The sequence below is a fragment of the Pan troglodytes genome, chromosome 23 (genome assembly GCF_028858775.2).
Source record: "Pan troglodytes isolate AG18354 chromosome 23, NHGRI_mPanTro3-v2.0_pri, whole genome shotgun sequence".
In the NCBI taxonomy this organism is placed as follows: domain Eukaryota; kingdom Metazoa; phylum Chordata; class Mammalia; order Primates; family Hominidae; genus Pan; species Pan troglodytes.
Window position 1 is genome coordinate 41951885 of NC_086016.1, and position 15902 is coordinate 41967786.

Sequence of the window (15902 nt, forward strand, 5' to 3'; positions counted from 1 at the left end):
TTTAGAAAAGGCATCCCAAGTATCTTGGGTTCCAGCCAAATATCTGTGAAATACACAGCATGTGAACACAAAGAGTTACTGTTTCCAAAGCTGGCCCCACTGGGATGTTTAAGTTTTAATCTGCCTGTTTAAAAAACAATAACAAATTGAATTTTTGAAAAGTTTCCTGGGCCTGATGGCTCACGCCTGTAATCCCAGCACTTTGGGAGGCCAAGGCAGGTGGATCACTAGGTCAAAGGATCAAGACAGTCCCGGCCAATATGGTAAAACCCCGTCTCTCCTAAAAATATGAAAAATTAGCCAGGTGTAGTGGCGCATGCCTGTAATCCCAGCTACTCAGGAGGCTGAGGCAGGGGGATCGCTTGAACCCAGGAGGTGGAGGTTGCAGTGAGCTGAGATCCCGCCACTGCACTCCAGCCTGGCGACAGAGCAAGACTCTGTCTCAAAAAAACGAAAAACAACAACCAAAAAAAGAGAAAAGTTTCCTGGTTACCTGGAAGAGAAAAAAAAAAAAATACACCATGGAGTAACCATTCTTCCTTCCCACCATCTGCTGAGATGAGGAACTTAAGGTGCTACCTGGGACAAATGAATTTCCAAAATAGAAAAAGGGATTCAGGGAAGTCCTTGAGTGCTGAATTTGGGAGGCCAAGCCACAGTGGGGTGACATGAGTGGATGGCACAAGTGGACAGAAATAACTTGGGGTCAGGAGAAGCTGACTCCAAAGGTAAACCCACGGCTCCTCCACAGGCCTGGGGTAAATCCTAGAACAGCTGTTGAGTTCTTTCAACTTATTAACATATTTTCCTCTAAGTCCAAAAGGGCCTTCTTTGCCTGGCAGCCCCTTTCTCTTGTTTTTTTGGTGTCCTCCCTCCAATGTCTTTGTCTTTCCTTTTCTTCCATGTAGATTTTAAGTAACCAAGAGGAGTGGTTTAAGGCGGAGCTTGGGAGCCAGGAAGGATATGTGCCCAAGAATTTCATAGACATCCAGTTTCCCGAGTAAGTATCTGCAGCCTGCTGAGATGGGCCTACCCACACACCCTCCTCTTACGTTTCCAGCAGTCACTACAGTTACCCATGGGAACCCAAGACATTGTCAAAAATGGCTGCCTCTGGAGCTCTCTCCGGAGAGCCTCCAGAGCATGCAGCTGAAGGCCAGGGCAGGAGGGAGACTTTGCATTTCATTTCATTCCCTTTTGATGTTTACACCATGTGCATGTATTGCTATTTTACGTTGTTCTTAACTTTTTTTTTTTGGGGGGGGAGTTGGGGTCTCCCTCTGTCACCCAGGCTGGAGTGCGGTGACTCCATCACCACTCACTGCAGCCTAAAACTCCTGGCTCAAGCCATCCTCTCACCTCAGCCTCCCAAGTAGCTGGGATTACAGGCACATGCCACCACGCCAGGCTAGTTTTTGTATTTTTAGTAGAGACAGGGTTTTACCATGTTGGCCAGGCTGGTCCCAAACTCCTGACCTCAAGTGATCTGCCGCCTCAGCCTCCCAAAGTGCTGGGATTACAGGCGTGAGCCACCATGCCTGGCCTATTTTAAGTTTTGGGTTTTTTTGGGTTTTTTTATTCATTTGTTTATTTGTTTTGAGACAGAGTCTTGCTCTGTTGCCCAGGCTGGAGTGCAGTGGCATGATCTCGGCTCATTGCAATTCTCCTGCCTCAGCCTCCCTAGTAGCTGGGATTACAGGTGCATGCCACCACACCCAGCTAACTTTTGTATTTTTAGTAGAGATGGGGTTTCACCATGATGGACAGGCTGGTCTCAAACTCTTGACCTCAGGTGATCCACCCGCCTCGGCCTCCCAAAGTGCTGGGATTACAGGTGTGAGCCACTGCACCCGGCCTATTTTAAGTTTTTATAAAATGAGTTTGTAAACTCAAATTATCTATAGTGATTTCAATCATGGCGTTCCCCAGAATTCCAAAGGGGATGCTATTGGCCACCCCACTTCGGGAGCTGCTCTCCTAAGCGCTTCTCTGTGACCTCCTAATCCTAACCATCCTCACCAGGCTCTCACCCTTCACTCGGTGGGCGACAGACACTCCCTGCCTTCAGTAAAGCATGCTCACCCCAGTGAGAGAAGTCAGCGGGGGGAAGGGGAAATTCTCTTCCTAAAGAGGAAATGAAAAATTGAGATTGGGCTTCGTTTGTCTCAAGAATTGACCACAAGGGTTAGATAGAAATCTAATCTTGCCTCAGAACCAGGGTCTAGCTCAAAGAGCAAAAGTTTGTTAGAAAACCACAGTAGTATTGGTGACTCCAGCAAGGTGCAAGAGCACCAGTCTTGGTAAACCTGAACTGACCACCAAACCAAGAGAATGACCGCTGACCTTGACGGAACCCTTGATGCTGCCCAGGAATCTGCTAGGTGACCTCTGCATACCCCACCTGCTCCTCAAACCTTCAGCCCCTCCGTGCATCACTCTTAGCCCGTGACCTTGATTCCAGGTTCTCTGGAACAATGAAAGCCACCAGAAGTGAAGCTCCCAGACCCCCCTCCCCCACCGCATCCACCTGCCTCCTGCAAGTGTGCTCAAACAGTCGGCCTTTCCTGCAGCTGGCTGGAAGGAACTGTCACTGCTTCTAGCAGAAATTCTCCTCTCTCTCTCCCACGTCAACCTCCTTTCCCTCTCTGCTGGATCATTCCTGTCAGCAAACACACACGCTGCAATTTCTCCCAACTTACCAAAACACAAACAAACAAAACCAAACCCAGAGGCCAGGTGGGTTTTGTGGTGGCTGATGCCTGTAATCCCAGTCCTTTGAGAGGCTGAGGTAGGAGGATCACTTGTGGCTAGGAGTTTGAGACCAGCCTGGGCAACATGGCGAGCCCCATCTCTACAAAAAATTTTTAAAAATTAGCTGGTCGTGGTGGCATGCGCCTATAGTCCCAGCTGCTTGGGAGGCTGAGGCAGGAGGATCGCTTGAGCCTGGGAGTTCAAGGCTGTGGTGGACCGTGATTATATCACTGCACTCCAGCCTGGGCAGCAGAGAGAGACTCTGTTTCAAAGAAAAAAAAAATTTAAATAAATAAATAAATCAAGAAAATTCTTAATCCCAAATCCCCTTCCACTTGCCACTCCATCTCTTCAAAAGGAGTGTGTGTATTTGCTACTTCCAACTCCTCATCTCCCGACCCTTCCCACCAGGTTCCCCATGGGCTGTAGCTCCCAGGGGTCATCTCAGCATGACCTGCCCTGGGGATCCCCCCTCCCACTGGAACACCTCTTTCATTTTGGCTCCAGGACGTCCTTCCTCCGGTTGTCCTCACACTGCCCTGGCTTCTCCTCCTCAGTCTCTTGTGTTGGTTCCTCCCACTCCCCAGTCCCCTATAGGTTTAGAATGTCTCCTTTTCAGTGAGGTCTTTCTCATCACCATACCTTACATTAATCTCCCACCCACAGCGCCCCATCTCTCCTCTCAGTTTTCATGTTCTCCACAGCACTTACCATCATCTGGCACGCTGCAGATCTTAATTATTTTGTTCTTTTGTGTGTGTCCCCCTCGACTAGAATGTAAGTTCCCTGAAGGCAGGGGTGTGTGTCTGTTCTGCCCACTACTGTGTCCCCAGTGCCCAGGAGGGGCCCAGCACAGTACTAGATGTTCAGTAAAGCTGTTGAATGAATGAATGAATGAACGAACGAATATGTATTATTGAAACCATGACCACTCATGTCTAATATGCAATGTGTGGTGATTTTTACAAATCTTGAAAGAAGCCCCCTATCAGATTGCAGTCAGAGGACAAATGTGTATTTCCTAAATCCCCTTCACTTCTGAAATGTTTCCTTTGCGATACGGCTGCTGTGGTGCATACTCCATTCCTCTTCCCATCCCCATTACATTTCCCACACGTGGCAGTGGTGTGTGTGGTGGCCTCTTGTTTAGCCCTGTAGAATTGTGTGGCAAATACTCAGGCAGAATCTCCAGGCCACCAGAAACTGCTGCTTTCAGCCCTCTCAGAGCACAGCCAAACTTCCCCCTCAGTCCCAGTGGGGGACTCAGTCTCCAATAAGTACATCCTTCCTGCTACCTATGTCTCAGGTTCCCAAATTCTAGAAAGCACAGAGAATTGCTCACAAAGGAATCCAAAGCCAAGGCCTGACGGGCTTTTATCTTAAAGGAACATGCGTATGAGCCTTCTGGTGACAGCAATTAGAGCAGCCACCTTGAAGCAATGTGACACAGTCCCACCTTTGGCCGCTGAGTGATTGCAGACACTCATTTTGCTTGTCTGTGGTGGAGAAAGGTCTCTGGCCTCCTGCCTTGAGGCTGCAGCCACAGCTTCCCTGGCCCTGTGTAAGTGTTTGACCTATTTCATACATGCCACGCTGTGTGCAGCTGTACCTCCAGGGGCTGCCACCCTGACCATTCTGCTGAAAGAGTAATTTCTCCTGTTTCTTCTTTTCCACAGTAAAGATTATTTCCCAGCCTGGATTTTTGGGGCAGGCCCAGGATCTGGTTGTATAGATGCCGCTCTCTGGCGGCTGCCAGCCTCGCTGATTTCCAAGCATGTACAGTGGACTCCCTAGGAACACTGCAGCCTCTGCTAGGCACACTGAGCAAAGCCCCCTTGTGCTCCATGCCAGCCTAGGTAACGTGACGCCCTGGGCTGTAACTCTCCTTTAATGCCCAGGGAGGAACCTCTAGGCCACTGAGACCTCAGTGCAGGCATGAGCACCCCAGGCCCTGCTCAGCCGGCTGCACCTGGTTGGCTCCAGTGCCTGAAGCCTTCCCTTCCCTCCCCAGTGCATCCTCTGTCCCCGCAGCTCTGGTCTATCTCTTCCGCAGCTGCCGGCAGGCGGCTGCTTCCTGCAGTGAGTCACTCCCACACTGCCCCATTTTGGTGCAGCAACACATTTCCATGATTCGTTTCCCAGGCTGGAGAGAGACTTCTCCTGGAGAGAAGGAACAAAGAGGGTGAATCAAGGGGAATGCTCCCTCGCCTTTCCTGAAAGCTGCCTGGAGCACTGGTTTGATTTCAAACAGCATCTGGTCTCTCTCTGCTCCCTACTGTACAGAGTCCCCAGCCTCTTTCCCTCTGGGTCACCTCTTCTCCACGTCTCCCTCTTGTCACTCCTCTGTCTCATCCTGATCCTCTTGTTTGATCTCGCCCCCACAGATGGTTTCACGAAGGCCTCTCTCGACACCAGGCAGAGAACTTACTCATGGGCAAGGAGGTTGGCTTCTTCATCATCCGGGCCAGCCAGAGCTCCCCAGGGGACTTCTCCATCTCTGTCAGGTACTGACTATTCCTGACACTGCCTTGGCCCTTCTCGGCCTGTTAACCTCACAGAATGCTGAAGCCATGAAGGGACCTCTGGAATATGACCCAATGGTCAGAAACATGGTGGCCTAGGGGCCAAGCATGGCAGCAGCTTCACAACCTGCTGCTCCCAGTGCCTTCCCAAAACACGCACACACCACTCTTTAGAACACTGGTGTGTGTTTGAAATTATTTCTACGCCCATCTGCCTCCCCTTCTAGCCCAGGTGCTTCTGGAAGGGCAGGATTTTCCTCTACTTCATCTTTATGCCTTTAACAGTGTCTTGCATAAAAGAGAGACACTCAGTGAGTATTTGTGGAAGGAAGGAGGGGTAGGAGGAGGAGAACTCCCACTTGTCCAGATCCATCTGGGGGTTTAAATCTTAACCTTTTCTTTTATGATTGATGCATATCTGAAGAAGAGTCAGAGAAAAATAGAAATCTCAAGTCACTGCTGTAGGATATACAGGGGCGGAAAAGTTGTGGCACCTTTCTTCGCCCATCAGAGGAGTCACAGCTGACACTCCTACAAGACAGGTTAACAAGAGGAGAGTGGACACATTTATTTAATCAAAGACTTGTGTGACACAGAAGCCTTCAGAAATGAAGACCCAAGACCCAGGGAAAGCTGTCTATTTTTATGCTTAGGTTTGTCAAAGGACAGACAGCCCTGTAGAAATGGGATTGGACAAAGGGGGTTTGATCTAAGGTAACAGACTGAGGTGGGAAACTGAACAAGGCCTGTCCCAAGTCTTCTTTTTTTTTTTTTTTTGGAGACAGCTGTTGCCCAGGCTGGAGTGCAGTGACGCAATCATCGCTCACGACAGCCTCTGTGTCCCAGGCTCAAGCCATCTTCCCACCTCAGCCTCTCAAGTAACTGGGGATACAGGTGCACACCACCACACCTGGCTAATATTTTTTTAACTTATTTCTTTGTAGAGACTAGGTCTTACTGTGTTGCCTGGGCTGATCTCAAACTCCTGGCCTCGAGTAATCCTCCTGCCTTGGCCTCCCCCATAGTGACCCTTCTAGTCTCTCTGACCCACTGTGGGGAAGAGGAATTCTAATTTCTATGACTCACTCAGGGGGAGAAAGAGGAGTGGGAGACAGGAGGGCAGGAGAAGGCCAAAGGAAGACTTTGATTCCAAGGCTGCTTCTGAAACCTTCCCATCTCCTTTGGTTCCAAGCACTCAGCATGCCAAGGGGTGTCGTTTTCTGAGCCCCAACAAATACATGTATAGTTGTTGGCAGCTGAACAAAAAGAAAGGCTACTTCAACACAGTACAGTACAGCAAGACCGAAAACCACAGAACAGAGGGCCAGGAGTGGGGGAGGACTGTAACAGCGAAATCTCACTAAGGTGCAGCACCCCATAGGAAGTGACTCAGTCCACGCGTAGACATTACACAGCCCCAAACTCAGAAGCCCAGTTCGGAACACACTGTGTGTGGTCAGCATGTTGGGGATCGCAAGTCACGTATCAGACTTCACCACATGTGAAACTGCAAGAATATAATGCTGTTAGCAGATCAGGAGAAGTACAGCAAAACCTTACTGTCAAGTTATTGGCAGGAAATACCGATCTGGTTTATTCAATATATTTTGAAAGGCATAAAGCTTTGTTTTAAGGACAGAAATCCAATCTCAAGTAATAAACTGTGGCCACTTTGCTGTTTAGAAAGAATGGATATTTGAAAGGATAGGTAGGAAGGACTTAAAAATAACAGGTCAACAATTTGTATGCATACATACCTTTAAAGTGGTCTCTTTAGCATTGCCCTTGCAATCTTGCTTAAACTCTTAATTTTCTTCAATAAAAACTTTATTTTCATAGCTTGGAGAATGGTTAACTTTAGTTCAGGCCAATATTGATGTATCACAAATTCTAATCTTGTTAGGTCTTAATTAATGAAATTTCGCTCCATTAACATATATTACAAGTCAGGGTCGGGCGCGGTGGCTCATGCCTCTAATCCCAGCACTTTGGGAGGCTGAGTGGGGAGGAATGCTTTAAGCCAAGGAGTTGGAGACCAGCCGGGGCAACTAGCGAGACCTCATCTCTACTAAAAATAAAAAATTAACCCAGTGCAGTGGCGCATGCCTGTGGTCCCAACTACTTGGGAGGCTGAAGTGAAAGGATTGTTGGAGCCTGGGCGGTTGAGGTTGCAGTGAGCCAAGATCGATCGCGCCACTGCACTCTAGCCTGGGTGACAGAGCAAGACCCTGTCTCAAGAGAAAAAAATTATTTACATATATTATATACATATATTATTAGAAAAAACAATTATACATATATTTAACATGCATGTATATATATTACAAGTCAAATCTATTTCTTAAGCCTCCCCTCTTTACCCCATCATAAACTTGACCAAGTAATTTGTTAGACTGAGGGGTATCTCTTGGGCCTTTGGTTTGCATGAAGATGACTCTGGCTTTTTCAGCTAGAAACTATGGTTTTTGTGGTTTTGTTGGTTTTTTGAGACAGACTGTCGCTCTGTCGCCCAGGCTGGAGTGCAGTGGCACAATCTCGGCTCCCTGCAACCTCCACCTCCCAGGTTCAAAGCAATTCTTGTGCCTTGGCCTCCTGAGTAGCTGGGACCATAGGTTCGCACCACCACGCCTGGCTAATTTGTGTGTGTGTGGTTTTTTTCAGTAGAGACGGGGTTTCGTCATGTTGGCCAGGCTGGTCTTGAACTCCTGGCCTCATGTGATCCACCCGCCTCAGCCTCCCAAAGTGCTAGGATTACAGGCGTTACCCACTGTGCCCGGACCCAGAACTATGGTTTATATTTCCTTAATTAAAGTGAGTTCTACAAAACAGTAGGCCTTGACTTCTACCGAAGTCTTCCCCTGATATTCAGGCGATGAAGCTTCTAGTTATGGTGACAATTACCGTAATCATTATCACGTCTTTGCAGAAATGTAGTATAATATTTTCCAAAGCAAAATCATTATTAATTATTTTTACATCTGTCATGGGCACAGATAATTAAGAGCTAATTGTAGTTCTATCACTCAGCATTTGTTAAGGGCCTAAAACACCAGATTTTGGAGTCCAGCGCCCTGAGTCACATCCTTTCCTTTGTTCCTCTTCAGGCTTGAGACAATGGTCAGGCCATCTTCTCCTTGTAGACCCAGATAACTAGCTGCAACCCTCACACCCATCCTTACAGCTTATGAGAGTAAAAGGGTCAATGTTTCACACTCTGAGTTCTTTGAGGTGGTGGATGAAAAATTATAATATCACAAGAATATTTTCTCCTCCTCACCCGGATGTGAAGGATAATGACTTTGAGTTGATCCATGTTGTCTTAGAATGAAGAAAGTATCTGTTGGTGGCCAAAACCAAGGGGAAGACCACAAAGTGATTGCAATATGTTGATTACCACCCGAAATCAGTCAAGCAAGAGGCCACTTGTACAACCTGTGGCTTCACCCAGCTATGAGCAAATCCCAGCACATAAGATGAGATTGAGGGTCAGAATTTCCATCTCCTTCTTAACACAGGTCCCTAAATCCATCCCTAAGAAACCTCCATGGTCAGGCGCAGTGGCTCACGCCTGTAATCCCAGCACTTTGGGAGGCTGAGGTGGGCGGATCATGAGGTCAGGAGATCGAGACCATCCTGTCTAACACGATGAAACCCCGTCTCTACTAAAAATACAAAAATTAGCTGGGCGTGGTGGCGGGGGCCTGTAGTCCCAGCTACTTGGGAGGCTGAGGCAGGAGAATGGCGTGAACCTGGGAGGTGGAGCTTGCAGTGAGCAGAGATCGCGCCACTGCACTCCAGCCTGGGCGACAGAGCGAGACTCTGACTCAAAAAGAAACCTCCACTTAATCTCAGAAGTATCTTTACTCTCCGAGACCCTTTAAAATTCTTGACCTTTCTTTTACATCAGGCAATTGGCATCACTAGTGCCAGTTTATTTTTAGATATAAATGTATGTCCGTTTGAAAAATAAACTTTACATCCAAAAGAGAATGACTTGGCAATGAAGTAAAACTGGATCTAATGGTAAAGGCTCAGCCCACACTTCCTAGATGGATAAAATCCATTTTCTCTAGCCCTGGTTCGAATGTGTCCCATCACTTGTGAGTCCAGACTGGCAACAAAAGGTGCTGATCTAAAAGAAGTTATCGTCCGGTGGCAGGGTCTGGGGAAGGGGTGGCAGGCGCCATGTCCGGCCACGAAGGTGGCAAGAAGAAGGCACTGAAACAGCCCAAGAAGCAGGCCAAGGAGATGGACGAGGAAGAGAAGGCTTTCAAGCAGAAACAAAAAGAGGAGCAGAAGAAACTCGAGGTGCTAAAAGCGAAGGTCGTGGGGAAGGGGCCCCTGGCCACAGGTGGAATTAAGAAATCTGGCAAAAAGCAAGCTGTTCCTTGTGCCTAAGGAGATGGTGACCCTTTATTTCATCCGTATTTAAACCTCTCTATTCCCTCCTATAACATCTTTTGCCACCTATAGCTGGAATTAAGTGTTGTCTTGGAGCTGTTGTACATTTAAGAATAAACTTTTGTAAAAAAAAAAAAAAAAAAAAAAAATCTTCCAGTGGCTCATCATCTCTTTAGTTGTTTTCACTAAGTCATTCCTACCATAACTGTGAATTTAAAGTAAAACCAGCTCAGAATCTTGCCAGAATCTGCTCTTTGGTCGTTGTTCTACCCTAAACTTTGTATCACCTGAAATTAAACCAACTCATTTGAAAGAAAAAAAAAAAGAAAAAAGAAGTTATCATGTTTAGGTGGCGTGACAGGCCAAGCTCACTAGACTGGAGTCAGAGACTCAGGGTTCTGGCCTCAGCCCTTACTCAGCAGTGACCTTGACCAAGCCCCTGCACCTCTGTGAGCCTCAGTGTCCTCATCTGTAAAATGGAGAAGTAAGGCTAAACAATCTCCAACATCCTTGCCAATTAAAACTCTATCATTTCACAGGGCGCAGTGCCTCACACCTGTAATCCCAGCACTTTGGGAGGCCAAGGCAGGTGGATCACCGGAGGTCTGGACTTCAAGACCAGCCTGACCAACATGGTGAAACCCTGTCTTTACTAAAGACTTGGTGGTGGGTGCCTGTAATCCCAGCTCCTCAGGAGGCTGAGACAGGAGAATCGCTTGAACCTGGGAGGCGGAGGTTGCAGTGAGCAGAGATCACACCACTGCACTCCAGCCTGGGCGACAGAGTGAGACTCCATCTCAAAAAAACAAAACAAACAAACAAACAAAAACTCTGTATTTCATACAAAGCTATTTCACTAAAAGCTGAAAACATTTTGTAACCTTATTTATGCAAAACATAAACCAAGATCAAGAGATCCTTATTACATAGAGAAAAAATGTGACATATTTCTTAGGAAAGAGAGTAGCTTCTTACCTGCCAGTGCTAGCTTATGGGCTTAAAGGAGATGGTTCAAAGAATTTCTGGTAACAGAAAGATAATAGGAGCTTGAAATACCCCTGTTGACATCTTGCGAATAAACATTGTGAAAAGGTCTTTGATCTCTTTGTCGTTAAGTCACTTGGAACATGCTTTTCTTGTAAAAGGTTAGTTCCAGTGTCCAAAACAAATTTTAGCTCATCTGATTACCTTCTGCTGATGTAAATCCCGTCTAGCATAGCCTGTATCCTAAGTGGTCCATCCTACAAAGTTCCTGCCGAAGCCTGACTGGGCTGGCCCACCTGCCCAGTGATGAGTGAGTCATCCATATCTACATCTCCTGCTCAAAGAGAACTCCACCATCCCAGATGTGAGCAGCCTGGAGGTGGTGACATTATCACCGTGTAACATACAATTTTGTTTTGCCTTGATCTCCAGGCATGAGGATGACGTTCAACACTTCAAGGTCATGCGAGACAACAAGGGTAATTACTTTCTGTGGACTGAGAAGTTTCCATCCCTAAATAAGCTGGTGGACTACTACAGGACAAATTCCATCTCCAGACAGAAGCAGATCTTCCTTAGAGACAGAACCCGAGAAGACCAGGTATGCTCCAGATCTGATCGACCCCAATCTAGAGATTTTAGGCAGCCCGAGTTCTCACATGAACCACCAGGAAAAATGCATAGGATGGGTAGATCCTCTGAGTATACTGAAAGACAGAGCTCAGAGCTCTGAGGTCAGATCTCAACTTAACACTTCCTAGTCGTGTGACTTTGGAAAGTTCTCTGCGCCTCAGTTTCCTCATCCATAAAGTAGGGACAATGGTAATATCTACCTCCCAGAATGGCTGTGAAGGTTGGAGAAGATAATGTATCCCACGCCTCATGTCATTCCTCATCACACTGCGCTCAGCAAGCATCAGCTCTTACCACAGGTGCTGTTTTCTTGTTATTCATAGACATTGCTACACCAAAGTTTTCAACCTAGCTCAAGAGTTGCCCAAGGATGAAGGAGTTGGGGGTGCTACAGACAGGGACATTAGGGAACAGCCTAGAGTTCAGGAGTTAAATCAGCATGTGGAGTTTTATGATGGGATTGGGGGTAGGGAGGACATGGGAGGAGAAAACTGCACTTGGAATTATTGCTGTTGCAACTGTTTGGAATACAGACTATTGCTTTAAAAGGAAATGCGTCAGACAGACCTGGTATGAAATCCTGCTTTAATCGCTTAGCTACCTGTATTACCTAGCCAAGTTAAGAAACCATCTGAGTATCAGTTTTCTCATCTGTAGAATGGAGAGAACAATAAAACCTCCCTCACTGGGCTGTTGTGAGGATTAAATGACTTAATACAGCTAAGCACTACCAGAGTCTGGTCCATATTAAGCACTAAGAACATGTTAACTTGCCTCCCATAAGTAAATTCACACATGCACACACTCACACACACACACACACCAATTTATGAACTATTTTTCAAAGGAAATAACATGGTTATAAGAGACAGGTATCATAGGAAGAGGCATTCACTAGAATAGCTGAAATCCTAGGGACAGGTTATTTGAAAAGATATTGAGACTGTGAAAGCAATGTGTGCTTTGGGGAAGTCAAGAAAATCCTCCTTTTTCGAGTCCCTAGTTGCTTTTAAGCCTGAGAAGTTACTGCCAAAGGAGAAAAGAAGTTACCACCAAATGCACACAGAAGTTCAGAAAGGAAAACAAAGGCTAGCCAAGACCTTGTGAATCACTCTAACCAGGAAACGGACAGAGGTATTAACTCACTAGGATGGGCATTCAGAGAAGCAATATAAAATTGCATTAAATGGGATTAAATGAGTTGATATTTGTAAAGCGCTTAGAACAGTGCCTGGTATATGCTGCCCTCAGGGTCCTACATAATTGTTTGTTAAATGAAACTAACAATACGGTATTTCTGATTTGTAAGGTTGTTGTAACATTAGGGAAAAAGGCCTTACTTCTTCCCCCACGCCCAGCCCGGCGGCAGGCCTGGTTCCCATGGTGTTGCAAGAATGTTGCTGTTTGGGTCTCTATCACCAGGCTGTAAATGACAGTTCAAAATCATGCAAAGTCAACAGTGGAGCTTATCTGGAGGGTAGATTGTCCAGTGGTGTGGCAACATGTGATAAGAAGGGGTGGCATTGTATCAGTAAAATGGAATATTTCAGCTTGATTACACAGAGAAAAAACGAGCGCCCTAGAAATGGACTAAATGGCTACCAGGCAAAAAGTGTTAGTCTGTGAACCAGAGACCTGCACTCCTAAAACTGGGAGGATCTGAGAATGCAGAGGCCACTTTGGAAAATGTGAAGGTCTAAAGCATCAATTATCTTTTAGCTGCCCCCACCCCACCAGCTATTTCTTGGAGCCAGATGAGCAGGGTCTGGGAACAACTGCCCAAGGGTAGGGTAGGGCCAGACGATCAGAGAGGAGGATGCATCTGCAGCATCTCTGTTCTCTCTCCCAGGGTCACCGGGGCAACAGCCTGGACCGGAGGTCCCAGGGAGGCCCACACCTCAGTGGGGCTGTGGGAGAAGAAATCCGGCCTTCGATGAACCGGAAGCTGTCGGATCACCCCCCCACCCTTCCCCTGCAGCAGCACCAGCACCAGCCACAGCCTCCGCAATATGCCCCAGCGCCCCAGCAGCTGCAGCAGCCCCCACAGCAGCGATATCTGCAGCACCACCATTTCCACCAGGTATCTGGAAAGAAGGCAGTGGGCACAGTACGGTGGAAAGGAGAACCTGCCTCCCCTGCAGGCCTGGCCCAGCCTCTTGAGTTCTCAGAGAGTTCATGATGAAGACCCTGGACCCCACCAAATGGCAGAAATAGGGAAACTGTTCTTGGCAAAGACATCTCTGTGAATTAAATGGCTCCCACCTGAACACACACACACACACACACACTCTCACACACACACACTTACACTCACACACTCTCACACACACACACTCACACACTCTCACACACTCTCACTCACACACACACACTTACACTCACACACTCTCACACACACACACACTCACACACACACACTTCCCCTGAGGACTCAGTAAACAATTGCTTCATTTTCCTATCAGCACAATTCCAAATCTATTCATGCCCCTTAGCCCATCTGGCTGTCAGATCCACAAGAGAAAAAGGCTTAATACCCACAACAGAGCCTTGTTTATTACTTATTTATCTCCCTCCACCCTTGTTCCCGATGGGATTTCAGGCGGCTTACTGAGATGGACAATACGACCAGATAACATCATTCCTGAATTCCTTAGCAGGGCACACAAAGTCCTTTGTGAGCTGCCAGAATCTATTTCCCCAGCCTCGTCCCTGCTGCCTCCCTGCCAACTCCCTGTGCAAACACACATTCCAGCAACCCCCCACGCTGCCTTAGTTACCCGAATGGTCCATTGCGTTTCCTCTCATGCCTTTGTGGCGTTTTATATGCTGATCTCTCTGCCTGATGAGCCCCTCCCTGGGCAGTCCTACCCCTCTAAGCTGGAGTTCAAGCATGACCTCCTCTGTGAAGCCTTCCTTGATTTCCCGGGCAGATACAGACATTTCTTCTCTCTGCTCACTTACCACTTAAATGTGCATGGTTCCCCCTCTAAATGGAAGCTCCATGAAGCCAGAGACCTTCTCTTTCCAGCTATATTTCCCTTGTGTCTGCTACTGGAAACATGGTAGGTGCCTGATAAATATTTCTTGACTGAATAAATAAAACCCGCCTTTGCCTTCTTGGCCTTCAGAATCTAAGGTGCCTTTAGAGCTTAGGTCCTCCTCAGCGTGGAGGGTTTATTGTCATTATCAGTAAGTATTCCTGGAATATACCGGCTCTGTGGATGGCATCTGAGCAAGGCACTGGGGGAACCGGTGGGAGATGTCCTGGCAGTGGGGTGACCGGTCTTCTGTTGTATGTTTCTAGGAACGCCGAGGAGGCAGCCTTGACATAAATGATGGGCATTGTGGCACCGGCTTGGGCAGTGAAATGAATGCGGCCCTCATGCATCGGAGACACACAGACCCAGTGCAGCTCCAGGCGGCAGGGGTATGGGAACTGTCCTTCTCTGGGATCCCTGGGGAAAGGCCTTGGGACAGAGGTCAATGGAGGAGATGAGGCAGGAGAGACTCAAACCACACAGATCTGGCTGGGCACGGTGGCTCACACCTGTAATCCCAACACTTTGGGAGGCCAAGGCAGGTGGATCACCTGAGGTCAGGAGTTCGAGACCAGCCTGGCCAACATGGTGAAACCTCACGTCTACTAAAAATACAAAAATTAGCCAGGCATGGTGGCAGATGCCAGTAATCCCAGCTACTTGGGAGGCTGAGGCAGGAGAATTGCTTGAACGCAGGAGGCAGAGGTTGCAGTGAGCCGAGATTGCGCCATTTTACTCCATCCTGGGCAACAAGAGCGAAACTCCGTCTCAAAAAACAAAACAAAACAAAACAAAAATGCGCACACAGATCAACGAGAGGTGATGGAATGTTTGGGGAGGCCTGGGGCTGAGCCAGCACCGTCCAGTCTGTTGATCTCAGTCTGGTGCCAGGCCTTCCCTGTTCTCATAGTTCTCAGTTCTAGTTCTTTATCATCTTTATCATAGCCCTTTACCATTGCCTTTATCATTGCATCTTTTTTTGTTGTTTTTTGAGACAGGGTCTCACTCTGTCTCCCAGGCTCAAGTGCAGTGGCACAATCATGGCTCACTGCAGATTCAAACTCCTAGGCTCAAGCGATCCTCCTGCCTCTGCTTCCCAAGTAGCTAGGTATATTATTTGTAGCGATAAGCTCTTGCTATATTGCCCAGGCTGGTCTGGAACTCCTGGGCTCAAGCAATCCTCCTACCTCAGCCTCCCACAGTGCTGGGATTGCAGGCATGAGCCACCGTGCCTGGCCTGTGATCCATCCTGACCTGTGACTTGATTGCCCTAACACCAAGGGCTGTTGTTTGGGGCATGTTGCCCTTCTGTTTGTCACTCAAGATAAAAATACCACCTATTGATGTGGAGAGAGTGGTTCTCAGGGAGTCTATTGGGGCTTTGGACAATAACATCTGTTGGTAAAAGTCCTGGGTCTCCAGAGTGACGCTGGTGCGTTCTGGGAACTTCTTGCTCAGGCCTGTGCATAGGTATCTGATTTAAACTGCAGCAGGGTAGCCGGGCATGGTGGCTCACACCTGTAGTTCCAGCTACTTGGGAGGCCAAGGCAGGAGGACTGCTTGAGGCCAAGGG

The 15902-nt window shown here is 47.7% G+C and overlaps 2 protein-coding genes across 13 annotated transcripts in view; both read left to right on the forward strand.

The window, feature by feature from the left end:
* Positions 1-15902, forward strand: part of GRAP2 (GRB2 related adaptor protein 2) — a 90783-nt gene that overhangs the window by 60986 nt on the left and 13895 nt on the right. For 9 of the 12 annotated variants that reach the window (XM_001166508.8, XM_016939207.4, XM_054675911.2 and 6 more), the window contains 5 exons: positions 909-1000; positions 5136-5255; positions 11091-11259; positions 13141-13371; positions 14596-14718. In XM_001166508.8, coding sequence (XP_001166508.1) covers positions 909-1000; positions 5136-5255; positions 11091-11259; positions 13141-13371; positions 14596-14718 — 735 coding nt within the window. Of the gene's footprint in view, positions 1-908; positions 1001-4855; positions 4934-5135; positions 5256-11090; positions 11260-13140; positions 13372-14595; positions 14719-15902 lie in introns of those variants that run through there. The other 3 variants (XM_009438465.5, XM_063808246.1, XM_063808244.1) reach the window with 3 other exon arrangements.
* Positions 5181-9913, forward strand: TMA7B (translation machinery associated 7 homolog B). The gene is made up of 2 exons (XM_054675917.2): positions 5181-5255; positions 9433-9913. The coding sequence occupies exon 2, from the start codon at positions 9459-9461 to the stop codon at positions 9669-9671; it is 213 nt and encodes a 70-aa protein (XP_054531892.1). The 5' UTR covers positions 5181-5255; positions 9433-9458; the 3' UTR covers positions 9672-9913.